The 27073-nt window shown below is 42.5% G+C and overlaps 1 protein-coding gene across 3 annotated transcripts in view; it reads right to left on the bottom strand.

Annotated features, from left to right (window-relative positions):
* Window positions 1-18388, bottom strand: part of IPO5 (importin 5) — a gene marked incomplete at both ends in the record, with an annotated part of 62617 nt that extends 44229 nt beyond the window's left edge. Inside the window, 6 exons of one of the 3 annotated variants that reach the window (XM_080689186.1) lie at window positions 2990-3094; window positions 3711-3807; window positions 5066-5196; window positions 10236-10430; window positions 11494-11574; window positions 18299-18388. In XM_080689186.1, coding sequence (XP_080545312.1) covers window positions 2990-3094; window positions 3711-3807; window positions 5066-5196; window positions 10236-10430; window positions 11494-11574; window positions 18299-18388 — 699 coding nt within the window. The remainder of the gene's footprint in view (window positions 1-2989; window positions 3095-3710; window positions 3808-5065; window positions 5197-10235; window positions 10431-11493; window positions 11575-18298) is intronic. The other 2 variants (XM_080689187.1, XM_080689188.1) reach the window with 2 other exon arrangements.
* Window positions 18389-27073: the final 8685 nt, after the last annotated feature.

Genomic DNA, 27073 nt, shown 5'->3' with positions numbered 1-27073 from the left:
GCATCTTCAAACTGAACAAACCAAGAATAAAAAAAAAAATTTGTTTTTCTTCCGGTACTGAGGATGGAACCCAGGGGCATTCTACCTCCAAGCTATACCCCCAGCCCAACATTTTTCATTCTTTATTTTGAAACAGGGTTTCACTGAGTTGCAAAGAGCCTCAATAAGTAGCTGAGGTTGTCTGCGAACTGCGATCCTCCTGTCTCAGCCTCCCAAATGTTGGAATATTAAGCCGGGCCACCACCATGCCTGGCTTCAAAAAATTTTAAAAACTGAATCTAATAAAACCAGGCATGGTGGTGCACACTTGTAATCCCAGTACTTGTGAGGCCAAAACAGGAAGATCATAAGTTTGAGCTCAGCCTCAGCAAGTATCAAGGCTCTCATTAATCTAGTGAGACTGTTTCAAAACAACAAATAAAAATAGGGCTGGGTATGTAGCTTGGAAATAAAATGCCCCTGGGTTCAATGCTCAGCGTGCATGCGCACACACACAAATTGCATCCATATCAACTTGTATGGATGTTTTTCTTGACATTTTCCCTAAATAATCAGTAAAACAATAATTTATATGGCATTTATATTCCACTAGGAAACAAACAATCTGGAAAATATTTAGAGTATACAAGAGGGTAGTATAGATCATATGTAAAGACTATGCCATTTTATATCAAGGACTTCACATCCATGAATTTTACTATCTGCATAGGGTCCTGACACCATTCCCATAAGGATATAGAGGGATAGCTAAATAGATATATCTGTTCCCCTCAACACAATATAATTACTGTATAAATCAAGAATGGATATGTACTTTGTTTTGTCCAAAACATTGCCATTTCAGGAAATCTTATCATCAATAACAGTAATATAACATGGTATTTGATTTGTGAATGACACCTCTGTACCAGTCCTGCTATGGATACTAAATACAGGTCACTAAGAATCAATCACCTCATCTACATTGTTTTTTAGTGTAGTCATGTCTAAGCATTTATATACAAAAAAGAAAACCAATGTATTATATTTGCTTTCTATTTTTCCATTGTATTTAGTTATAACCATATACTGGTATTTTAAAAAATTCCTGTAGCCAGGCGTGGTGGCACACGCTTGTAATCCCTGTGCTTGGGAGGCTGAGACAGGAAGATCACACAGGTTCGAAGCCAGCCTCAGCTACTTATTGAGGCTCTCAGCTACTTAGTGAGACCCTGTTTCCAAATAAAATACAAAATAGGTCTCAGAGTATACCCCGGAGGTAGAAAAGTCTCTGGGTTCTACCCCCACTACCAAAAAAAAAAAAAAAAATCCTGTAATGTACATAGATATTAGCTATGCATTTCATCTTAGAATATGGAAAATTAGAAATAATTGTCAAGAACTGGGCATGGTGGCATACATTTGTAATCCCAATACTTGGGAGGCTAAGGCAGGAGGATTGCAGGTTCACTGCCAGCCCCAGCAACCTGTGAGGCCCTCTGCAACTTAGTGAGATCCTGTTTCAAAATAGAGAATAAAATAGGGCTGGGAGTGTAACTTGGAGGTAGAATGCCCCTGGGTTCAATCCCCAGTGCCACCAAAACAAAACAAAACAAAATAAACAAAACAACCACAAACAGAAACAAGAAACAGTATCTCACTAGGTTAATTACTTGCTGGGTCAATTACTTGCTCAGGTTCTGTGGCTGTCCTTGAACCTGCAATCCTTTCTTAGCCTCCCAAATACTGGGATTACAAGCACAGTCACCACACCTGGCTGGGCAATTTTTTTTTTATCCTCCCCGTCTTAGTTTCTACTCATGTGATATGGGTGTTAAAGCTCATAGTTTATTTGGTTAATTTAATGGAAATAACTGGTTATTATATAAGCATATAAGCTGGGTGTGGTGGTATACACTTGTAATCCCAGTACTTGGGAGGCTAAGCCAGGTTCAAGATCAACCTCAACAACTTAGCCAAGACCCTCAGCAATTTAGTGAGACTGTTTCCAAATAAAAAATAAAATAGGTGTGAGAGTGTAGCCCAGAGGTATAAGCTGCCCAAGTTCCATCCCCAGTACCACAAAAAAAAAAAAAAAAAAAAAAAATCTAACTCTAAATATTTTGTAACCTAGCCAGGCATGGTGGCTCCCGCTTGTAATCCCAGCATTTGGGAGGCTGAGACAGGAGGATCGCGGTTCTCAGACAGTCTCAGATACTTAGTGAGGCCCTCTGCAACTCAGTGAGACCCGGTTTCAAAATAAAAAATAAAAAAATAGGGCAGGGGGTGTAGCTCAGAGGTACAATGCCCCTGGGCTCTATCTCTAGTACAGCAAAATAAATAAATACATACTTTATAAACAAAAAGTTTTTCAAGCCAGGCATGGTGGCTCATGGCTATAAACCCCAAACTTGGGAGGCGGAGACAGGATGATCACAGGTTCATAGCCAGCCTTAGCAACTTAGTGAGACTATTTCAAAATAAAAATATAAAATTGGGCTTGGTAGCCGGGCGTGGTGGCGCACGCTTGTAATCCCAGCATTCGGGAGGCTGAGACCTGGAGGATCGTGGTTCGCAGACAGCCCCAGCTACTTAATGAGGCCCTCTGCAACTCAGTGAGAACCGGTTTCAAAATAAAGAATAAAAAAATAGGGCAGGGGGTGTAGCTCGGAGGTCAAATGCCCCTGGGTTCCATCCCCAGACCCGCAAGAAAGAAAGAAAAAAAAAAAAAAAAATTGGGCTTGGAGTGTAGCTTGGGGGGAGAATGTCCCTTGCTTCCATCTCAAGTACTTCTACTACCACTGCTACTGCTACCACCACACCCACAATCTTTCAAGGGCTTAATGGGAATGAAGTTACATTATTTTATTCACTGTCCTATCCCTAGTACCAGAAAACAGGCAATAAATATTTACCAAATAAATTAATATAAAATAGAACTCTGATGAAATTTTAAGTTAGTGAGAACCTATGAGATACAATCACGACTTATTCTACAGTGTATTTTTACCTGTAAGAATCCAGGTAACAAGTCTGCAAAATGTTTGAATAGAGCAACATTATGCTCATTTGCAAGTATAAATGCAGCTGTTGCTCTAGCAGATAAGGTTCTGATCTAAAAGAGAATAAAAGATGTTAAACATCAGAAACTTTTCACAGATTCAAAATCAGGTGTTTTTTTTTAAACTCAGGATAAAAATTCTTTCAGCGAAACTAGCATTTATATTTTTATTATAAAAGTAAAAACTGAGCCAGGCGTGGTGGCACACGCTTGTAATCCTCACGCTTGGGATGCTGAGACAGGAGGCTCGCATGGGTTCGAAGCCAGCCTCAGCTACTTAGTGAGGCTTTCAGCAACTTAGTGAGACCCTGCTGGGAGTACAGCCCGGAGGTAGAAAGCCTCTGGGTTCCACCCCCAGTACAAAAAAAAAAATAAGTAAAAACTGAGTTGAGTATGTTGACATATACTTGTAATCCCAGTACTTAGGAGGCTGAGACAGGAGAATCACAGGTTCATGGCCAGCCTCAACTATGTCTTTGTTTCAAAATTAAGAATAAAAAATAGGAATGGGGATATAGCTTGGAGGTAGAATGCCTCCGGGTTCAACCCCCAGCTTTGCAATAAAATAAAGACATAAGAAATAAAAAAATAAAAACTGCCTAATACCTAATTTATTTCACAAGTTAGATTAATTTAGATATTAACTATTAGTGGAACTGAAATTATTTACCGATGGATGCTCCTGATCTTGCATACACTGAACTAACATCCGTTTGATGACGTCTAAATAGTGCTGCTGTTGGTTTCCAAAAATTCCAGGAAAGTTCCTAAGAAAAAATTAAAAAACATTCCCCACAAGTACATTAGGTCTTTGTGAAGTATAGGCTAGACTCTAGCGAGCTGTTTACCTGACTTACAACACGCACTAACCAACCCTTAGGTCAAACATCACTGCGTGCTCTCAGGAGCTCTCTTCCTGGTTGAGAGATGCACACAAACGTCCAGCGGAGGCCTCGGCTCTCGCAGCCCGCTCTGAGGCTTCTCCTGTCCCCGGGTCCCAGCTGACGGCTGGCCTGCACTGCAGTGTGGGGCACGAGCAACTGGGTGTGTCAGAGCTAAGTGCAGTAACCATGCTTTCTGATCATCTGCTCCTGTTCTTAGCGACCAGGAGTTTAAGTGGTACTCTACTTTAAATTTGGTAAAAATTAAACAAATGCATTTAGATAATTCTCTAATTTGGATTAATAAAAAATACATGACAATTTAAGTAGAAAATGTTGTGATGTCTAATAAGTATGTAACAACTGTAACTTGAGACATCACATATCCAACATATCAGCCGGGCGTGGTGGGCACGCTTGTAATCCCGCACTTGGGAGGCTGAAGCGCACGCTTGTAATCCCCGCGCTTGGGAGGCTGAGACAGGAGGATCGCACAGACTCGAAGCCAGCCTCAGCTACTGAGTGAGGCTCTCAGCAACTTAGTGAGACCCTGTTTCCAAATAAAATATAAAATAGGGCTGGGAGTATAGCCCGGAGGTAGAAGGCCTCTGGGTTCCACCCCTAGTACCACCAAAAAAAACCCCCCAAAACCCAACATATTAATCATATTTTAAATACAGAAGAAAACTATGGTAACAGAGTAAGCAAAAAACAATCACCTAATTCTAAAATCATGTTTGTAAATACGCAGAATTTAGTTAAGACATTATTAAGCATGTTCACAGAAGACTAAGAAAACACAATGGAGATTCACTAGTATTCTCTTCATTTTCAAGATACCATTATTAAAGTGATTTTCTAAAAGCTATATTGGTACTGTTAATCTCCAAATAAAGGAAACTATTCAAGAAAATTCTCAAAACCTTATAAGAACCTTAGAAAAGACAAAAAAGAATAAAATTGCAGTGTGAGAAAGAGTTTTTTTTCTTTCCAACTTTGATTTTAACATAAATACAAGGCTTAGTGACAGGCATCACTCTCATTTTAAGCCCCAAAGCAAAATTAGGTTAAACAATCCATTAAAGTATATTTTCAACATCTATGATATTAAAGTTTAAAAAAAATTGATATCAGTATATAATACCAGAATATGTGAAGGGCAGCTTCCCGCAATCCCATGTTTTGAGAGCTGACTGAATCAAAAAGGAACTTCAAACCTTCGGGCCACTGGTTGTTGCCATCTTCATCTAAAAAAACAAACAAAAACCAACAAAAACCAGGCATGAAGGTGTACGTCAAGCTTCAAAGTATTCAGGATGAATCCTTTCATTTCATAAACCTATTTCAAAATACATAGTAGTGTAAGCTGGGCATGGTGGCGCACACTTGTAATCCCTGCGCCTGGGAGGCTGAGACAGGAGGATTGTACGGGTTGGAAGCCAGGCTCAGCTGGCTTCAGAGACCCTGTTTCCAAATAAAATATATATATAAAAAAACCCAGCTACTTAGTAAGGCCCTCTGCAACTTTGTGAGACCCTGTTCCAAAATAAAGAATAAAAAATAGGGCAGGGGTGTAGCTCAGGGGTCAAATACCCTTGGGTTCCATCCCCAGACCCACAAAAAAACCCCACCAAAAACAAACAAAAAAAAATAACAAAAAGAAGCCCCATAAGTGTCAATGTTACTTTCTCTATCTCTAGTATTTTTTATAAGGTATTGGGGATTGAACTCAGGGCCTCTGAGCTATACCCTCACCCCTGTTTACTTATTTATTTGCGGTAGTGGAATGGAACCCTGAGGCATTTTACCTTTGAGCTACACCCCCAGCCCTATTTTTTTCCCTTATTTTGAAACAGGGTCTCACTGCATAGCAAAGGGCTTGACTGCGTGGCTGAGGCTGTCCACGAACCACAATCCTCCTGTCTTAGACTCCCAAATGCTGAGATTACAAGTGTACACCATCACACCCAGCTAGCCCTGTTTATTTTATTCTTGTGGGTCTGGGGATGGAACCCAGGGGTATTTGTCCCCCGAGCTACACCCTCTGGCCTATTTTTTATTCTTTATTTGAAACAGAGTTTCACTAAGTTGTAGAGGACCTCACTAAGTAGCTGGGGCTGTCCACGAACTGCAATCCTCTGGTCTCAGCCTCCTGAATGCTGGGATTACAAATGTGTACCATAATGTGCGGCTTAGCCCTGTTTATTTTTGAACCAAGGTCTCTCTAGGTTAAATTTCAATGAAATTGAGTCCTTAGACCATAAAAATGGCATAAAATAAATAAAACTAAAGAATTTAAAAGTAGGCAAAAGAAAAAAATTTTGTGCGGGGTTACCTAAATAGAGATTATATAGCAGCAGTTTTTTCCTAAGCAATAGAATTTAAATAGAAAGCATTTTTTTTTTTCACATGGTATTGGAAATTGAATCCTGGGACATTCTACCACTGAGCAACATCTCCAGTCCTTGTTTTGAAACAGGATCTGGCTAAATTGAACAGGTTGTCCTTGAACTTATGGTCCTCCTGCCTCAGTTTCCCAAGAACAAGGATTATAGGTATGTGCCACCACACCCAGATGAAAAGGCAAGTATTTTACTTGTACAGATACTTGTAGCCTGGCGTGGTGGCGCATACCTGTAATCCCAGTGCTTGGAAGGCAGAGACAGGAGAATCACACAGGTTCGAAGCCATCCTCAGCTACTTAAGAGAGGCTCTCAGCAACTTAGGGAGACTGTTTCCAAATAAAATATGAAAGAGGTCTGGGAGTGTAGCCCTGGGGTAGAAAGCTCCTATGTTCCATCTCCAGTACCACCAAAAAAAAAAAGTTGTGTTTTTTTGTTTTTAGGTACTGGGGATGAAACCCAGGGGCATTCTACCTCTGAGCTATACCCCTAGTCCTATTTTTTTTTTTATTCCTTATTTGGAAACAGTCTCACTGGGTTGCAAAGGGCCTCACTAAGTAACCGAGACTGTCCATGAACCACGATCCTGTCTCAGCCTCCCGAATGCTGGGATGAGAAGTGAGCACAATCACGTCTACCTTACTTGTACAAATGTTTGGTTAAATCCTTCAGTTAATAACGATTGTCACTAAAGAGTTTAAAAGCAGGCAAAAGCCAGGCATGGTGCCACGTGCCTGTAACCTCAGTTCCAGGATAACAGGTTCGAGGACAGCTTCAGCAAGTAACAAAACTCATCAACCTAGATTGTTTCAAATTAAAATAAATAAAAATTGGGCTGGAGGGATAGCTTGGAGGTAGACTGCTCCCGGGTTTAATCCCCATTAACATACACAAATAAGCAAACTTAAAAATAATCTATTATAGTAATAGATTATAATAACAATAATCTATTTAAAATATTCAAAATTAAAAGTTTCAGTGGATTTTAACTCATCTATATAAAATATAAAAGCCTGACACATTCCCTATTAGCTTTTAAAAATTTGTTAACACTAGAAAGGATAACAATCTGCTAGCTAAACTGAGCAAAACCTTCTGCATTGTGGTTTTATTAAAATCAGTGAGCCGGGCGTGGTGGGGCACATTTGTAATCCCCACACTTGGGAGGCAGAGACAAGAGGATCGCACAGGTTCTAAGCCAACCTCGCTGGCTTAAAAGACGCTGCTTCCAAATAAAAATATACAATAGGTCTGGTAGTGTAACCTGGAAAAGGGTTCCATCCCCAGTACCACAAAAAAAAAAAAAAAAAAAAAAAACCAGTGTCATGGCATGCTATGGGCAACTAATAATATTCTATTTAACCCTTACCTTTGTCGGGCATGGTGGGCACACTTGTAAGCCCACCATTTGGGAGGCTGAGACACGAGGATCGCGGTTCAGACAGCCTCAGCTGCTTAGTGAGACCCTGTTTCAAAATAAAGAACAAAAAATAGGGCTGGGGGTGTAGCTCAGAGGTAGAATGTCCCTGGGTTCCATCTCCAGTACTGGGAAAAAAAAATCCCTACTGTCATGAGGTATCCTTAAGAACTATTAAAAATGATGACATGGAACTCTGCTTTTACTATCACACCTGTGAATCCTTGTGGAAAAATAATGATGTAGAGGCTGGGGGTGTACCTCAGCGGTAGAAGCTTAGCCTGCTGAGTGTGGGGAGAGCAGTACTGTCTAAAATACAGTAGTGAAATACCATCATGTACACAACTTACCAACATACACATGTAACAGCATAAACAACGAGATTTTCTTTTTGTGGGTCTAAGGATGGAACCTAGGGGCATTCGACCTCCAAGCTACACCCCTTGCCCTATTTTTTATTCTTTATTTTGAAACAGAGTCTCTTGGAGTTGCAGAGGGCCTAAGTAGCTGAGGCAGTCCGTGAACCACGATCCTCCGGTCTCAGCCTCCCGAATGCTGGGAGCACAAAGATTTTAATGATTTTCTTTATTTTATTGTAGTACTGGGGATGGAACCCAGGGGCATTCTACCTCTGAGCTACACCTCCAGCCTTCTTTTTTCTTTCTTTTTTTTTTTTTGCGGGTCTAGAGATAGAACTCGGGGCATTTGACCTCTGAGCTACACCCCCTGCCCTATTTTTTATTCTTTATTTTGAAACCAGGAATCACTGAGTTGCAGAAGGCCTCACTAAGTAGCTGAGGCTGTCTGCGAACCAAGATCCTCCAGGTCTCAGCCTCCGGAATGCTGGGATTACAAGCTTGTGCCACCACACCAGGCTTTTTATTTTATTCTTTATTTTGAAACAAGGTTTCACTAAGTTGCAAAGGGCCTCATTAAGTAGTAGCTGAGGGGGTCTATGAACTGTGATCCTCTTCTATCAGCCTCCCAAATGTTGGAATTACAAGCATGAGCCACCATACCTAGCCTATTTTTTTAAAATTATGTACTTAATTACTTTTTCTGCATCTGGGGATCAAACTCAAGAGAATGATGCATGCTATGCAACTGCTTTGCCACTAAACTAAGTTGCCAACCCTTTTATCTTCAGTCAGGATCTTGCTAAGCTGTCCAGGATGGCCTCAAAATTGCCATTCTCCTGCCTCAGTCTCTGGACAAAGACTACAGGTGTACGCCATGACACCCAGCCAATGGTAAATTTTATTTATAAAGTTATACCAGCAGTTAGCCTGTATTTCTAAAACCTTGAATATTTTATTTAAAGACGCATAACTGACAATTTTCAAGTCACAGAATCATCTTTCAGTATGGATGTTTTAAATGCCAGTAGGAGGGCCAGGCGTGGTGGCGCACGCTTGTAATCCTGACGCCTGGGAGGCTGAGACAGGAGGATCGCACAGGTTCAAAGCCAGCTTCAGCTACTCAGTGAGGCTCTCAGCAACTCAGTGAGACCCTGTTTCCAAATAAAATATAAATAGGTCTGGGAGTATAGTCCGGAGGTAGAAAGCCTCTGGGTTCCACCCCCAGTACCACCAAAAAAATTAAAAAATAAAATAATTAAATAAATAAATGCCAGTAGGTAAGTATTCTGCCTAAATTTCATAACCACAGCTGGGCATGGTGGCGCACACCTGTAACCCCTGTACTTGGAAGGCTGAGACAGGAGGATCGCAGGTTCAAGGACAGCCTCTCAGCAAGTAGTAAGTCTTTCATCAACACAGAGAGCCGGACATGGTGGCGCACGCTTGTAATCCCAGCATTCAGGAGGCTGAGTCAGAAGGATCGCAGTTCGCGGATAGCCTCAGCTATTTAGGGAGGCCCTTTCCAATTCAGTGAGACCCTGCTTCAAAATAAAAAGTAAAAATTAGGGTTGGGAGCATAGCCCGGAGGCAGAATGCCCCTGGGTTCCACCCTTAGTACTGCAAAAAAAAAAAAAAAAAAAAAAAAGTAAATAATATTAAATTAAAAATAAAGAATAAAAACTAGGGCTGGGGGTGTAGCTCAAAGGTAGAACGCCCCTGGGTTTCATCCCCAGTAACACACACACACAAAAAAAGCACGCGCGCGCGCACACACACACACACACACACACACACACACACACACCCCGTGTGATGTGGTGGCAGCGCGCTCTTGTAATCCAAGTACTTGGGAGGCTGAGATAGGAGGATCGAGGTTCAAGGACAGCCTCAACTACTTAGTGAGGCCCTTTGCAACTCAGTGAGAGTTTCAAAATAAAGAATAAAAAATAGGGCTGGGGGTATAGCTCAGAGGTAGAAAGCCCCTGGGTTCAATCCCTGGTACGGGGGATGGGTGGGGGGGGGAGCAGCAGTAGATAGTACCCCGGAACCTGCGAATCTTAAGATTTCATTAACGAAAAAAGAAAAGGGCAGACTATAACCCTTTTCTTTGTAATCTAATAATGCACTTGCATACACACCTATTAGATTCCTGGCCAATTCTGCAGCAATATCACAAATTTTTTTCCTCATGCTAGATTGTGTTTCCATCTGAATAATTATTAATAGTTCACTCTTGATGGCAGTCTGAACATCTGATGGAAGAGTTGGATAGACTTCATCAAATGCAGAGGACAAAAGACGTCTCAGAAGAACGGCAGCCATTTGTCTAGCCTGAAAATAGGTAACACTATTAGCAACTTAAATGTCTTACTAGAGAAAATTGTTCAACAACTAGATTTACTTTGCCACTGATTTACTCCACTGTTTTATGTTCATATGTATATTGATATTCATTTTAAAAGCACCTTCAGTGTTTTTTGAAGCATAAGCCATACAACTTTCTATTATATCCACATAATAAGCCATTTTTACTTACAAGTGAGAGAAACTTCTAAATACATTAGAATTCCACAGAACATCTTAGCTATGATAAAACTTTAATTGCTATTTTTAATATATTCTTTAGGGGGAAAACAAATCTGAAATTATAAACCCTATAAAGCTCTTACACAGACTGTTTATGTGGCTCTTATTCTAGAATATAAATGTCTTTCTTCTCTAGCCTTAAGCTCCCAGTCTGGTCTATCTTTTCATATAACTAACTTTTTCATTAGTCTCTTAGAAAAAAAAATTGCTTTGAAATCATTTATGTTTGTGTCTTTCAAACAAATATTTTAAGTTCCCAATACCTAAAAAGTGCTATCAATTTCAACATATATATTCTTGGATTCCCACTTTTAATCTATAGAATATATTTAAGTTTCAGACAGGCATGGGAGCGTTTGTAATCCCAGCATTTGGGAGGCTGAGACAGGAGGATAGTTGTTCGAGGACAGCCTCAACTACTTAGTGAGGCCCTCTGCAACTCAGTGAGATTCTATTTCAAAATAAAGAATAAAAAGGGGGTGGTGAATTGGCTCGTACCACCCCCCCATGCCATTCTGGCATGGGGCTGTAACTATCTTCTGTATTTCTATCTTTTTAATAAACTTCTTTAAATTTTCAAAAAATAAAAAATAAAGAATAAAAAATATGGCTGGGGGTGTCGCTTGGAGGTAGAATGCCCCTGGGGGGTTTCATCCCCAGTACCGCCCAAAAAACTCCTAGGAGGGTTTAAGCATGGAAGTTCTAGTAACATATGCTATCAAATAATTCTCATTATGCACTTCTGATCACTGGCCAATACCCAACTAGTGTTGTAAGAATTTCATATTCTCAAACACTGAAGTAGTACCTCCTCAGCAGCGGCTGTATTTCTGATGGCTTGTAAGAGGAATGTGATCTTTGATTGGCCTGGGATATTCTCATATGTTTCCTACATGGAAAAGAAAGTTAAAGGTTAGAATATATCATGAGTAAACCAGTCCGAGAAATGAAAAAAATGGGAAACACCTGCTTGGCATGGCAGCATGGCAGTGCATGCCTGTAATCCAAGTACTTAGGAGGCTGAGACAGGAGAATCCCAGGTTTAGCAACTAGTGAAATCCTGCTTCACAATAAAAAATAAACCAGGTGCGTGGCACATACCTGTAATCCCAGCACTTGGGAAGTGAGACAGGAGGATCACAGGTTAGAGTATCACAGCCCTAGCGACTTAGCAAGATCCTGTTTCAAAAAAAAAAAAAAAAAAGACTGGAGTGTACCTCAGAGGTAGAGTGTCCGTGTTCAATCTTTAGTACCACAATAAATAAGTAAATAAATACATAAATACAGGGCTGGGGATCTAGCTCAGAGGTAGAATACCCTTAGGTTTAATCCCCAGTACTAAGAGGGAAAAAAAAGGGAGTATCTATGCACAAGATATCTAGACCCAGTGTTAACAATGTATTTTATAGCTGAATGTGGTGGAGCACACTTGTAATCCCAGCATTTGGGAGGCTGAGAGAGTAGGATGTGGTTTGCTGACAGCCTCAGCTACTTAAGTGAAGCCCTTTGCAACTCAGTGAGACCCTGTTTCAAAATAAAGAATAAAAAATAGGGCTGGGGGTGTAGCTCAGAGGTAGAATGCCCCTGGGTTCCATCTCCAGTATCCCCCCCCCCCAAAAAAGCCTCAAACAAAATCAATACATTTTGTGATGTTAGATATACCCAAATAGGTTAGGAGAGAGAAGATGGCTAAAGAATTACTTATTAAATTCTTTTCTACTTAGCTCTCTAAATAGATTTTTCTCAGCCGAGCATGGTGGTGCACACTTGTAATCCCAGCATTTGGGAGGCTTAGACAGGAGGATCCTGGTTTATGACACTCTCAGGTACTTAATGAGGCCCTTTGCAACTCAGTGAGACCCTGTTTCAAAATGGGGGTGTAGCCCAGAAGTTCCATCCCCAGTATCACACAAAAAAAGAAAAAAACAGTAAAACATAGGGCTGGAAGCCGGGCGTGGTGGCGCATGCTTGTAATCCCAGCATTTGGGAGGCTGAGACCAGAGGATCACGATTTGCGGACAGCTTCAGCTACTTATGAGGCTCTCTGCAATTTAGTGAGACCCTGTTTTAAAAATAAATAAAAAAATAGGGCAGGGGGTGTAGCTTGGAGGTCAAATGCCCCTGGGTTTCATCCACAAACCTGTAAAAAAAAAAGGGGGGGGATGGCTGGAGGTGTAGCTTATAGGTATAATGCCCCTGGGTCCAATCCCTAATAACACAAAAATAAATAAATAAATAATATAAAAATAAAAAGGGTGGTAGGTGTAATTTGGAGGTAGAATGTCCTGGGTTCAATTCTTGGTACAAGGGGGAAAAAACCCTGTAAAATCAGAACAAGTTAACACCAATTAAAAGATCTCGAGAATGGATTAAAAAACAAGAACCATCTACATGTTGGTCAAAGTAAATGGAAGTCCATTGTGGTGGAGCATGCCTGTAATCCTATTGCTTGAAAGGCTGAGAACAAGTAATTGCAGGTTCAAGGACAGCCTCAGTATTAGACTAATCAACCCAGTGAGACCCTATTTCAAAATAAAAGTAAATAGGGCTAGGGTTGCAGCTTGGAGGTAAAAGACTCCTGGGTTCAATCCCTAGACTCCACACCCACACAGAATAAAGTAAATTGAAGTATAGATTCAGGCGCATGTTCAAAAGTTCCAACAATGCTGGGCATGGTGGCGCACGCTTGTAATCCCAGCATTTGGGAGGCTGAGACCAGAGGATCGCGATCACTCGGCTACTTAGTGAGGCCCTCTGCAAAACACTGAGACCGGTTTCAAAATAAATGATAAAAAAAATAGGGCAGGGGGTGTAGGTCAGAGGTCAAATACCCCTGGGTTCCACCCCCAGACCCACACACAAAAAAAGTTCCAACAATGGCAGCCTATTTTACCTGCGGAAAAGATACCAATTGAAGTACACTTAGAATTCTTTCTCTAAAAAAACTTCTTAGTAAATAAACGATAATCGACTCTCATTTATCCCCTTTAACAATCTAATGTAGACAACATTAATTTTTTAGCAGTCTTAAATTCAAAGAGCTTGCTGGCTCTCTGGATGACACAATTTAGAATCAATCACCTGGCCTCTATGGACCAAAGTGTAAGGGAGGAAGAACAAGACTACTACTGAGAACCTCATTGCTACTGGCTACCTTTAAGTGCTTCATGGCATCCCCAAGATACTGACAGGTGGAGATAAAGGATCATACCTTAAATGACTTGCCAAGATCAAAGATAACAGTGATGGGCAGACCTTGGTCTTCAAAGGCCAATGTGGCTCCAATCTCTCTGGCACTTCCAGCTCAGAGCTTCCTGGGGAGCGGGATTGCCCTCTCAAGAGCACAGTTTTATTTATGCAGTGCTAGTTTTTAAACTTCCCAAACATATCTCAGTTTGGGGAAGAATAGATTTTGGGAGAAGGAAGAATTTAAGATTTTCTTATAACCTTTAAGTTCCACTCTAATAAAAAGCACACAGGATCACAACAATGCTGAAGACAGCCAAAAATTATTCAGAGCTGAGGACAGAGGATGGTCTGAATTTATCAAAAAATAAGATAACTTATGTAAAGACATTCACAGCTGACTGTAAAAATGAATATGTACCTTGAGATTTTTCACTTAATTTTTACAAAAGCAACTCAAAACCAGTAAGACCTTGTTTTTTTTCTTTTTCTTTTTTTTGGTGCTACTATGGATTGAACTCAGGGGCATTCAACCTCTGAGGTATACCCCTCCCCGCCCTATTTTATTTTTATTTTGAAACAGGGTCTTGCTAGGTTGATGAGAATCTCACTATTTGCTGAGGCTGTCCTCTAACCTGTGGTCCTTTAGTCTCAGCTTCCTAAGTACTAGGGTTACACAGCCATATGCCACCATGCCTGGCTCAGTATAACCTTTTCATTTCAATAGTCTCACACAATACAACATTAAAAATCTTTTTAAGCCGGGCGTGGTGGCACAGCTTGTAATCCCAGCACTTGGGAGGCGGGGACAGGAGGATCTCTCTGGTTCGAAGCCAGCCTCCCTGGCTTAAGAGACCCTGTTTCCAAATTAAAATATAAAATAGGTCTGGGAGTGTAGCCCGGAGGTAGAAGGGTTTCCAGGAACCCCAGTACCACCCCCCCCCAAAAAAAAATCTTTTTAAAGATGGGCAAGGTGGCACATGCTTATAATCCCAGTACTTGGGAGGCTGAGATGGAATGATCGCTGTTCACAGACAGCCTAAGCTACTTAGTAATGCCCTTGCAACTCAGTGAGACCCTGTTTCAAAATAAAGAATAAAAAATCGGTCTGGGGGTGTAGCTCGGAGGTAAAATGCTCCTGGGTTCAATCTCTAGCACCACCAAAAAAAAAAAAAGAATACAGCAAATACTGTAAGAAATATTTCTAAGACTAGTCTTAGCACTGATCCACATAGGTTCCATGGATGTTTCCACTGTTGTGGCAAATAAAACTTCAAAAAAAAATAAAATAAAACTTCAATTTCTTTTTTTTTTCTACCACATATAATTACACAAAGTAAAGATCTCTCCTCTCCCCCCTCCTTTGCCCACAAAGAAAGGCTATTAAATCCTCATCTTGTTTATCCCATAAAGGTTGATGGTAAGCCTGCCTTATATGAAAAATTGGAAGTGGTGACAAACTTTAACCTCAGAAACACCCTGATTCCTCACTAATCAGGTATATCTTTCAATATTATCTTTATTCAATTCAAATCTGAACAATGAAGTTCTATATTAGAATCAATGAGGAACCAAGTCTATATGGAGAATATAAAATTCATGCATACATTTAATGAGATACACAAATATATAGCCACAAATATCACAGGTTTCAACTGTGAACTTGCCAATTATTTATTCATGTTAACACACATATATGTTATATATATTGCGGTACTATAGATGGAACCCAGGGGCATTCTATCTCCGAGCTACTCCTCCAGCCCTATTTTTTTTATTCTTTATTTATTTATTTTTTTTTTGCGGGTCTGGGGATGGAACCCAGGGGCATTTTACCTCCAAACTACACCCCCTGCCCTATTTTTATTCTTTATTTTGAAACCAGGTCTCACTGAGTTGCAGAGGTCCTCACTAAGTAGCTGAGGCTGTCGGCGAACCGCGATCCTCCGGTCTCAGCCTCCCGAATGCTGGGATTACAAGCGTGCGCCACCATGCCCCGCTATTCTTTATTTCAAAACAGGGTCTCACTGAGTTGCAAAGAGCCTCACTAACTGAGGCTGGCCATGAACCTGGATCCTCCTGTCTCAGCCTCCCAAACGCTGGGATTACTAGTGCGCTACCACGCCAGGCATGTTAACATCTATTTGAGACTTAAAGGCATTCAAATAATTTTAAGTATGAAAAACACCTTAAGAAATATTTTCTGTAAATCTTAAAAAAATTATAACAGAAATAAAATCTGAAGCCTTATCAAATGGCTTATACAATAGAAAGTTTTAAGCCAAGCATGGTACCGCACACTTGTAATCCCAGTACCTAGGAGGCTGAGACAGGAGGACAGCAGGTTCACTGCTAGCTTCAGCAACTTAGACCCCATTCCAAAATAAAAAAAAAAATAGGGTTGGGGGGACAGCTCAGAGGTAGAATATTTACTTTGTATCAGAGTTAATGCTCAATTTTATTTAATTACTCATAAAGGGTTTACTTCATAAAGCAAAATGAAGGTTAGTGAGGTATCTTCATGTACTTCTGAAATACTTTGCTTTCCTAAGAAGCTCTATTCACAGACCAACTCAGTACTAGATTATGTGGTGCCAAAGATTGTTCCTCTAGCACTTACTTTTTTTGTAAAATCAAATTCTGCATCGTAGTATTTATTTTACACACATACACATTTTCTCGGGGACAAAGAAAGTAGAATGTAATATCTGAGTGTTTTCACTAGGAATAAACAGACTAAGAGAATAACAATACTTATTTCCAATTGTTCTTTACGAGAAAAAGTGCTGAATGCTAACTATCCCCAAAGTGATATAAGTGATAATAAAAGATTTACAACAGGCACCAACTGGAATCCAAGCTGATCCAGACACTGGCATTTAGTTCAATAGAAGAGAGATGCCCCACTAGGTTTGACAATAGAGACTTAAGCAACTGGAGGAAAGAGGGAGAATTAAACTAGCTTACTAATTACATTGCTGTTCTGCTTTTTAACACATGGAAATTTCTATTATGGGTTGGGATTAAGAATTTACTTTGGCAAAGAATTATCTCCAGTTAGCAGAAAGCACCAAAATGTTTTTTAGCATCACTATGTCCTGAGAGCAAATCCATGAAACTAATTGTGCTTCTCAGCACAAATGTTACTTTTAGGTATTCTACAAGTAAACCTCACCAAGTATGCAAAGACAGGTTCACATGTACTCCTATTTACACCACTATTTCTAAGAGCAGGAAACTAGAAACCTCTAATTATTCACTAATAGGGGACTACTTAAATAAATAATACACCCTTATCTCTGATTGTATGGTTTCTAGCTGCTTTAAAAAAAAAAACTCATGTGACAATGCGAAAATTCCAAGTTGCAAAATAATGTATGTATTGTATGCCCATTCAAGTAAATATGGGTGCTTTTGTAAAGAACTTGTTTTTAAGATCTGTGAAACATTCAAAAATAATTTATCTTTGGATAATAGGCTAAAAACAATCTGTATTGTTTAAACTTTTATCCTGAACATGTATTACATGCATAAATGCAGAGAAAGTTATTAAGATAATAGTTTAAGAGTTTTTTCATACAGAAACGTCCAGCATATTTGCCTCACTTATTATTAAACTACTTAAGTCTGACCATCATATCCTCCATCTACTCAAACACTATGGTTTAAAAGATAACTATAAACTCTTTAAGACCAGTGAAAAAATAAAAGACCCTATCAATTTCATCAGCTATAGGTATAGTAAGTTTTGGCACTGTGAAAATATCTGAATAGTCTTCGTGAATCTCATCAATAGCTCCAATCACGTGGCTGGAGAGAACTCCGTGTATAATCAAGTTTTGAGGGCAGATCGCAAAGTTCTCCCTTTCCTTTTTCCAAGTGTGTCCCCTAGACCGCGGTCTCTCCGCTGACAACGTAACATCCGTCGTCTACGGAGCTGTGTCCTACCGCTCGCCCACGAATGAGCTCAGAGATGTTGAAGCCCTCTCCCCAACTCCCTCCGAGAGAGAAGGGGAAAGGCATTCGGGTTGGACTCAATTACATCCACGCCGTCCACAGACGGCGCCGGCCCAGTTGGGCCACGTCGAGCCGCGGCGCACCCCGCCGGGGCCCGCAGCTCTCCGGCCGCCCGGGACCCGGAGCCAGGGACCTCCCGCAACTTCCCCGGCGCGCGGGGCCGAGGCCGCGCCGGGCGAGTCGGGCGGCGGCGGCGCGCTCGGCCTGGCCGGGCGGGCGGGCGGCGCACAGGCCGGCGGCCGGGCGGGGCGGCCCGCACGTGTGCGGGGGGCGGCGGGCGGCAACCGGCGCCGGGGCTGCGAGGGCCGGGCGGGCCCGGCGGGCCCCACACGTGGGCTCGGCCGCCGCCGGCCTGTGCGCCGCCGCCGAGGGCCCGGCCGGCGGGGGGACGGGGCGGCGGGCTCGCTTACCTCCGCCTGTTTCCGGACCACATTGTCGGGGCTGAGCAGGTTTCCCAGGAGCAGGTAGAACTGTTGCTGCTCCGCCGCGGCCGCCGCCATTGCGCTAGGCGTGAGAGAGAAGGAGGGAGGGGAGACAGGAGCCGTGAGGCGCGCTGGCGGGCCGCGGGAGGGGCGGGGGCGGGCCCAGCGCGGGACCGGCACCAGCGGCGGCGCGGGCTGGGGGCCGGCGGGAAGGCGGGGCCGAGGGCCAGGCGAGGGCGGGGCGGGGCCTCGCGCCCTCTCACCCCGCCGCGGCCGCCGGCGCCGGCGCCTCATTGGCTGCGGGCGCGGGGGCGGGGCCTCGGGGCCGCGCCGATTGGCCACGCTCCCCGCCGTGCCGTCACTGGCTGCGCGCGGAGCCGCCCAGCCGGGCTCGAGGGGGGGGTGGCGGCCGGCTTCGCGGCCCCGGCGGGGGAAGGGGCTGGGGCGCCGGCCGCGTTGCTGGGGCAGCGGGAGGAGCCGGCTGGCTGGCTGGGCCGCGGCGAGGGGCGGGAGGCCGGGCTGGGGAGGAGGGGCCGGCCCCAGAGCGCGGGAGATTTCCGCGCCGCCGGCTGGCCGGCCTCCTCCTCGGCCGCCCCCAGCTCCTCCCTGGCTCCGCGCTTTGGGTTTCCCGGCCCCTGGCGCCCCAGCTCCGAGACCCCCCCAGAGGGAGCCCCCTTTGAAGCCCACTTCCCGGTTAAGTTCCGCCCCACCCTCCTCGGACCCCTCGATCGCCGCTCCGGCCACCCGTCCCCCCGCGCTCTCCAGTGACTCACGCCCTGGGCTTGCCCGGAAGAGGGGTTGCTCGGCCCGGGGCCGCCCTCCCCGGCCCGCCGCCGGCCTCCCTTGCGGGGTCCCGCCCCGCGAGCCGTCACCCGGCCCTGCTCTAGGGGCCCGTTCTCTCGAGACAGACTGCGTAAAGTGGCACTGGCTTTAGGGCTGACCTCTCCAGGATTGCTGTCCACCAGTACTGGGGCGCAGACACCTGATTTCAGTGACAGTGCTCTTTGCGAATTGCAAAAAAAATGCTAGCACAGCTGACCTGCTGCTGCGGCTGTCAAAGCCCGGGGAGCAGTGCTCAAACCAACTTCTGCAGAGCCCCTGTGTGTCCAGTGCATTGTTTGGGCCAAGGGAGACAGTGGAAGAAAAATTCATTTTTGCCTAAAAGGACACTTTTCTTTCTAGTGAGGAGTGTCCCTGTCGGGGGAGACGGAGAGCACTTGTACACCTCTGGCAGCCGTAGTATTTACCCGGTCTGCTCTTTGAAAGTCTCCCCAAACATTTGCTCTTAGATCATTCTAAGCCTTGGCCTCACATCACCCGGGGCTACGGTGTGCAGAATCTGGGCCGAGGCCCTGGATCCACGTGGAGCTGTGGTAGCCAGCCAAGATTTTTATTACAGGGATCGAACTGATTAGTGGGGAAAAATTCCCTCAGGAAGTTTTATCTGTGACAGTGCTGGGGTTTCCTCCAGGAGGTCTGCGGACCTATCTTTGCAGAATTGAAGTTTTTTAGTTGTGACGCTTTTTTATTCTTAAGGCCACATTATTTCTTCAAAACGGGGCCACCTGTGTATGGATTCAGGGCAATTTTTGTTGTTTGACTTTGATATTTTTTTAATTGGTTTAATAGCCGGGCGTGGTGGTGCATGTTTGTGTTCCCAGTACTAATCCCAGTACTTGAGAGGCCAAGACAGAAGGATCTGGGTTCTCGGCCAGCCTCAGCTACTTAGTGTGACTCTGCAACTTAGTGAGACCCTGTTTCAAAATAAAGGATAAAAAATAGGGGTGGGGTTGTAGCTCAGAGCCCCTGGATACAATGCTCAGTATATTAAAAAAAAAAAAAAAGTTGCTAGTGGGCATGTCAAGATATTGAGGCTTCTTTCTCACCCAAGCTTCTTAAAATTTGGGAATTACATTTTTAAACAACCATTTTTAATAACTAGGGTAACAGTGAGATAAAATAAATTACTTAGAATAATTCAGGGTATGGCCTGGTCTCTCTTTTTATACCTTCAGCGGTATATGTTTTTATTGGTAATGAATCTGTAGGTTATACATACTCGCTTAGCAATTAATAAATAAATATCCCAACAGAAGTTTGAAGGTTTGTCAAAATAGGGTGCACTTGTTTTTTGCTGAGGCAAAGCATAAGCAAGATTATTTTAGACTAGAAACAAAATGTATTAGTAATGACATCAACTGCTAGAATATGGGACCGCAGCTCAGGCAGGGAAGGGGAGGGGCTCAGTGGTACAGTACTTGCTTAGCATGTGTGAGGTCCTGGGTTCAGTCCCCAGCACTACAAAACAAAAAATAAATACAAAAACAAACAAGGCAGGGAGGGGAAGATTTTTAAGATTAATTAGTGAAGAAATTCCCAAATGGAAGAGATTCCAGTAAACTTGAGGTGGATAGTAAAAGTCCTGACAGTGGAGACTAGTTCTGGAACCAAGAAAACCTACAGGGTGGGGACTGTATTTTCAGCAGCAGGATTGTCATTTTGAAAAAATTTTAATGCAAGCCTTTGGAGAGATTTATTGTACTTCTGAGCCCATTTCCCAGAGAGAGAGACCTGTTTTTTTTTTGTTTTTTTTTTTTTGGGTGGTGGTACTGGGGGTGGAACCCAAGGGCTTTCTATCTCCGGGCTATACTCCCAGACCTATTTTCTATTTTATTTGGAAACAGGGTCTCACTAAGTTGCTGAGAGCCTCACTAAGTAGCTGAGGCTGGCTTCAAACCTGTGTGATCCTCCTGTCTCAGCCTCCCAAGCGCGGGGATTACAAGCGTGCGCCACCACACCCGGCTGAGACAGACCTGTTTTATAAAATTATTTTTCTATATGAGGACAGCTCAGATAATGTAGAAAGGCAGCCCATAGGAATATGGATTTATTTCCCAACGAGATCAGATAATAGAAGTTCAAGAGCCTTGAACTTGAGTCTGGTGGGTTCAGGTCTTTAGTCTTTACTAGTTGTGTGACCTTGAGTGAGAACTTAAATGTAAGTCTCAATATCTCTTTCATAAAGTGAGAATAATAAGTACTATTGTTTGTCCCAAAAGTTCTAACATTAAAGTTGGAATTCGAAATAGAGGGATAGAAAACTGAGTATTAAATTTTAATTCCCCATTAGCTGTTATGGGTTCTTAGGGGCGTTCTATATATAGGACAATGGGACATAAGTTAAACACGTAATTGCTTTTAGAGCTACATGTACTGCATTGCTGTGCACATATAAAGCATATTTGTATATTTTCTATTAGGCTCCGAACTTTGCAGAGAAAAATACTATGTCGAATGTGTTATAGATATTCAATATGGCGGCACTTGGTTGATAAATAAGATTTCTAACTGGAATATAAATGCTATCTTTTGCCCAGAGAAGAACTAGCAAAAAAGGTAAGAACTATTGAAAAAACATATACATTTGGGGTTTTTTTGACCCTGGGGATCCAACCTAGGGTGTTGCACATGCAGGGCAAGCACTTTACCACTGAGCTATATCCCAGCCCTGCCCAAGATAAATATGCTGAGCCGTGCACATCTTTTTAGGAACTTCTTAAAGCTTCCGAGCCCGTGCTCAGTAGCAGCCTGTTATAGTCAGAACATACCAGCCAGAGGCAAGGGGACCCTAACATTCCTGAAGGATGTTACGTGCCATAGGCCCGCAGCAAATTGCTGAAATGAACCCAGGCATGGGGAATTCGACAAGTACTTCCATTTGCGCACTCTCGCTCTCTCTTGTAGTGTTAATTTTGAAATTCACTTAATCTGCAGGCGGATGAATTCATTTTCGGGAGGGAGTAGGGTTTGGAAGCTAGGAGCAGAGGGGCCAGAGCCAGGCAGCAGGAAATCAAACGATGGCTCCACAGCTCACAAGCTGTGTGATTTTACACGAGTTAATTAACCTTTCTCAGCTCAACTTCCTCTGCTATGAAAAGGAGATAATTGAAGTACTTTCCACAACCATTTAAAGGGTGGCATAGTGCCTGGCACAGAGTGAATGCTCAGTAAATGAAAGCTGCTGTTTGCAATGCAGATCAAAATCTCTAAAATTTATAAATTTAATTTTTTTTACATATCTGCCCGGTAGATTTTTACTTTGATACTGCCATTATAGAAGAGGTCATGTTACAGGGATGCATGATTACTGTAGTCAAGAGAAGAATTTTAAGTTTGATTTGCTTATTGGAGATCATTTGCAGTCCAATTCCAGCTTTATCTATTTATTTTTTATTTTTATTTATTTATTTATTTTTATTTATTTATTTATTTTTTTTTTTTTTTTGCGGGTCTGGGGATGGAACCCAGGGGCATTCAACCTCTGAGCTACACTCCCTCCCCTACTTTTTATTCTTTATTTTGAAACCGGGTCTCACTGAGTTGCAGAGGCCTTACTAAGTCGCTGAGGCTGTCTGCAAACCGCGATCCTCCAGTCTCAGCCTCCCAAATGCTGGGATGACAAGCGTGCGCCACCACGCCCAGCCCAATTCCAGCTTTAAAAGCTAAAGTTGCGTTATCCAATATGGTAGCCACCAGCTTGACACATGGCTAGTTTGAAATGAAATGTGGTTAAGTGGTAAGATGCACAGTTAATTATAAATTCTTTGTAAAAATTAATAAGTTCATACTGATCACATAGAAGTCATAATAAATTGTGTTCAAGCATACTGATCATATTTATTAAGAAAATATATTGTTAAAACATATTAAGATTTTCACCTGCTTCTTATTGTTAAAATATGGCTACTGGACATTTTAAAATTATATATGCGATTTGCCTTTGTGGCTAGCATTTTAGTTCTAATGGGCAATGCTCTGCTAGAACACAAAATAGCCAACTGTCTATACGTAGGTGTAGTCCACATCCTGTACACTTAGATTAGGGAAGTGAGTTTTATCGAGTGGCATCAGTTACCTTGCCGTAGTTTCTGTTGCTTCCGGTTTTCCAAGTTGATTCTCAGGGGTCTGGAGGCATGGCACAGTACTTTCTGAGCAGTGCTCCTTGCTTACGAATTTCCTTCCCCTGCTGGTTAGACATAAACAGAATTGTGGACTTTTAGATACTAATTAAGAAATCAAATCTTATTTTATAGAATAAATACTATAGATTAAAGACTAGTTAAGAGTTAAAGGGAAATAAATATATCTTTCATTTTCTTCTCTCTTTTTTTTTTTAATGTACTGAGGATTGAACCCAGGGGTATTCTACCTCTGTGCTTTATTGCCAGTCCTTTTTTATTTTTATTTTTATTTTATTTTTTGGTGGTACTGGGGATTGAACCTAGGAACATTCTACTTCTGAACTATACCCCCAGCCCTATTTTTTATTCTTTATTTTGAAACAGGTTCTCACTAAATTGTGGAGGGCCTCAATAAGTAGCTGAGGCTGGCTGCAGACCCGTGACCCTGTCTCAGCCTCCCAAGTACTGGGATTACAAAGGTGTCATCACGCCTGGCTACCCCAATCCTGTTTACTTTTTATTTTGAAACAGGGTCTCACTAAATTCCTGAGGGTCTTGCTTAATTGTTGAGGCTGGCCTAGAACTTGTGATCTTCCTGTCTCAGCTTCCAAATTCTGGGATTATAGCGCTCCTCTTTCATGTTCTTCACGTTGAGTGTTTGTTTTTGGTACCAGGGATGGAATCTAGAGGCCTTCTACCATTGAGCTATACCCCCGACCCGATTTTATTTCTTATTTGGAAATAGTCTCTCTAGGTTGAAGAAAGTCTCATTAGCTGTGATCCTCCTGTCTCAGCCTCCCAAATACTGGGATTGCAGGCGTGTGTCACCATGCCAGACTCCCACTTTCATTTCTTATTTTTAACAGAGTCTTACTGAGTTGCTGAGGCTGACTTCAAACCTGTGATCCTCCTGTCTCAGCCTCCCAAGTCCTGGCAGTACAAGCGTGCAGCATCACGCCCGGCTATATTGGATGTTTTCATTCAAATGTTGTCAGCTAGCTTGGCTTGGTGGAGCATGTTTGTAATCCCAGTACTTGGGTGGCTGAGGCAGGAGTCTGGCAGTTTCAAAGACAGACTAGGCAATTTAGCAACTTAGTAAGACCCTGTTTTCAAATAAATAAAATCAGGCAGGGAAGAAAAATCAGGCGGAGTGATGTGGCTTGGAGGTAGAATGCTTCTGGCTTCAATCCCTAGTTTAAAAAAAAAAAGAAGGGGGGGAGAGGTGAGTTGGCCTGGGCCACCCTCCCCCCCATGCCATTTTGGCATGGGCCTATAACTATTTTCTGTATTTCTATTTTCTGTATTTCTATCTTTTAAATAAACTTCTTTAAATCTTCAAAAACATTAAAAAAATAAAAAATAAATTAAAAAAGGATTTTAAAAAATCATTTGTTGCATTTTAAAACCTGAAACAAAAATATACTCAGCAGAAGGATTCTTTTTTGTAAAAGATCTTATTTTTAAATTAAATGTTTTCCCTTAGAACACAAATAGGCTAAACATAAAAGAACAGAAAAAGACACACCACGTAAATAGTTTCCCAAAGAAAGAGTGCTGAAATGGCTACACTAACATCAGACAAAATAGGTTTCAAGACAAAAAGTGTTATTAGAGACAAAGGAAGGGAGACTTTTATGATTAAAAAAAAAAAACCAATCAGTCAAAAAAATGGAATAATTTTACACACACACACATACACACACACACACACACACACACACACACCTACCAATAGAGTCACAAAAGACATGAAGCAAAGCCCGACAGAATTAAGGGAGAAATAGACGACGCAACACAAATAGTTTGAGACCTCAGGCCCTGTTTTCAGTAACCGACGGCTAACTAGGCAGATTAATGCCGAGTGGAAGACAGGAGGAACATAAGCAACCAGACCTAATAGACTTGGACGTGTGCCGCTCCCCGCAGCAGCAGCAGGGTGCCCCAGCCTGATTTCATTTCAACATTTTTCTCAAGTGTGTATGAAACATTCTCCAGGGTAGACCATATGTTAAGCCATAAGACAGATCTTGGTGAATTTTAAAGGGCTGAAATCCTACAAAGGATGTTCTGTACTATACAGTGAAGTTAGAAATCAACGACAAAAGGAAATTGGGGAGATTCACAAATATGTGGAGACTAAATGGCGTGTTCCTAGCCGGGCGTGGTGGCACACGCTTGTAATCCCAGCATTCGGGAGGCTGAGACCTGGAGGATCATGGTTCGTGGACAGCCTCAGCTACTTAGTGAGGCCCTCTGCAACTCAGTGAGACCCGGTTTCAAAATAAAGAATAAAAAATAGGGCAGGGGGTGTAGCTCAGAAGTCAAATGCCCCTGGGTTCCATCCCCAGACCCGCAAAAATAAATAAATAAATAAAAATTAAAATAAATAAATAAATAAATAAATAAATGGCGTGTTCCTAAATTGCAAATATGTCAAGGGAGGAATCACAGAAAAAATGAGGAAATGCCGTGAGGTGCATGGAAACAAAAACATAAGAGGCCAAAGCCGGGCGTAGTGGCGCACGCTTGTAAATCCAGTATGTGGGAGGCTGAGGCAGGAGGATCGCAGTTTGAGGACAGCCTCAGCTACTTAGTGAGGCCCTCTGCAACTCAGTGAGACCCTGTTTCAAAATAAAGAGTAAAAAATAGGGCTGGGGTGTGGCTTGGAGGTAGAATGCCCCTTGGTTCAAACCTGAGTAACACACATGCGTTTGTGTGTGCTCGCCTGCACACACACACACACACACACACACACACACACACGAAGGAACAACAATCCATTCTCACCATTTTTCTTTTTTGGCAGTACGGGGCATTCTACCTCTGAACTACATCCCCAGCCCTATATTTTATTCTTTATTTTGAAACAAGATCTCTAAGTTGCAGAAAGCCTCACTAAGTAGCTGAAGCTGGCCGATACCCACAACCTTCTTTTCTCAGCCTCCCAAGTACTGGGATTACAAGTGTATACTTGCAATACATGCCCCGCTCATTCTCACCATTTTTATATTTTTATTCAACACTGTACTTTTTTTTTTTTGGCGGTATTGGGTATTGAACCCAGGGGCATTTTACCTCCAAGCTACATCCCTATTTTTTTATTTTTTATTTTTTTGTTGGTAGTGGGGGTGGAACCCAGAGGCTTTCTACCTCTGGTCTATACTCCCAGACCCTTTTTATACTTTATTTGGAAACAGGGTCTCACTAAGTTGCTGAGAGCCTCACTAAGTAGCTGAGGCTGGCTTCGAACCCGTGCGATCCTCCTGTCTCAGCCTCCCAAGTGCGGGGATTACAAGCGTGCGCCACCACGCCCGGCTACATCCCTATTTTTTATTCTTTATTTTGAAACAGGGTCTCACCAGAGGCTGGCCGCGAACCTGTGACCTTCCTGTCTCAGCCTCCCAGGTCCTGGGATTACAAGCCTGCGCCACCACACCCGCCTTCCTTCCAGTCTTTATTGTACTTTCTATCTTACTCTGCTTTCTGTCTCTATTCATAGGTGGCATGATTTGGTACCAAAAAAATGTTAAAGCACACACACATACACACACGTAAAACAAAAGGAACTCAGCAAGGTTGTAGAATATAAGATCAATAATAAAAATCATTTGTAATCTCAGCTACTAGGGAAACTGAGGCAGGAAGATCAGGAGTGCAAGGACAGCTGGGTGGAACGACAAAGTGAGATCTCCAACAACAACAACACTCAGTTTCATTTCCATACACGAGCAATAAACAACCAAAAAATGTAATTAAAAAACAATTATATGTATAATAGCATAAAAAAATTGAAGGCCAGGCA

This window comes from Muscardinus avellanarius (assembly GCF_963383645.1).
Source record: "Muscardinus avellanarius genome assembly, chromosome: 2".
In the NCBI taxonomy this organism is placed as follows: domain Eukaryota; kingdom Metazoa; phylum Chordata; class Mammalia; order Rodentia; family Gliridae; genus Muscardinus; species Muscardinus avellanarius.
Note: the sequence above shows the minus strand (reverse complement) of the source record. Positions and strands in the feature narration are given on the sequence as shown.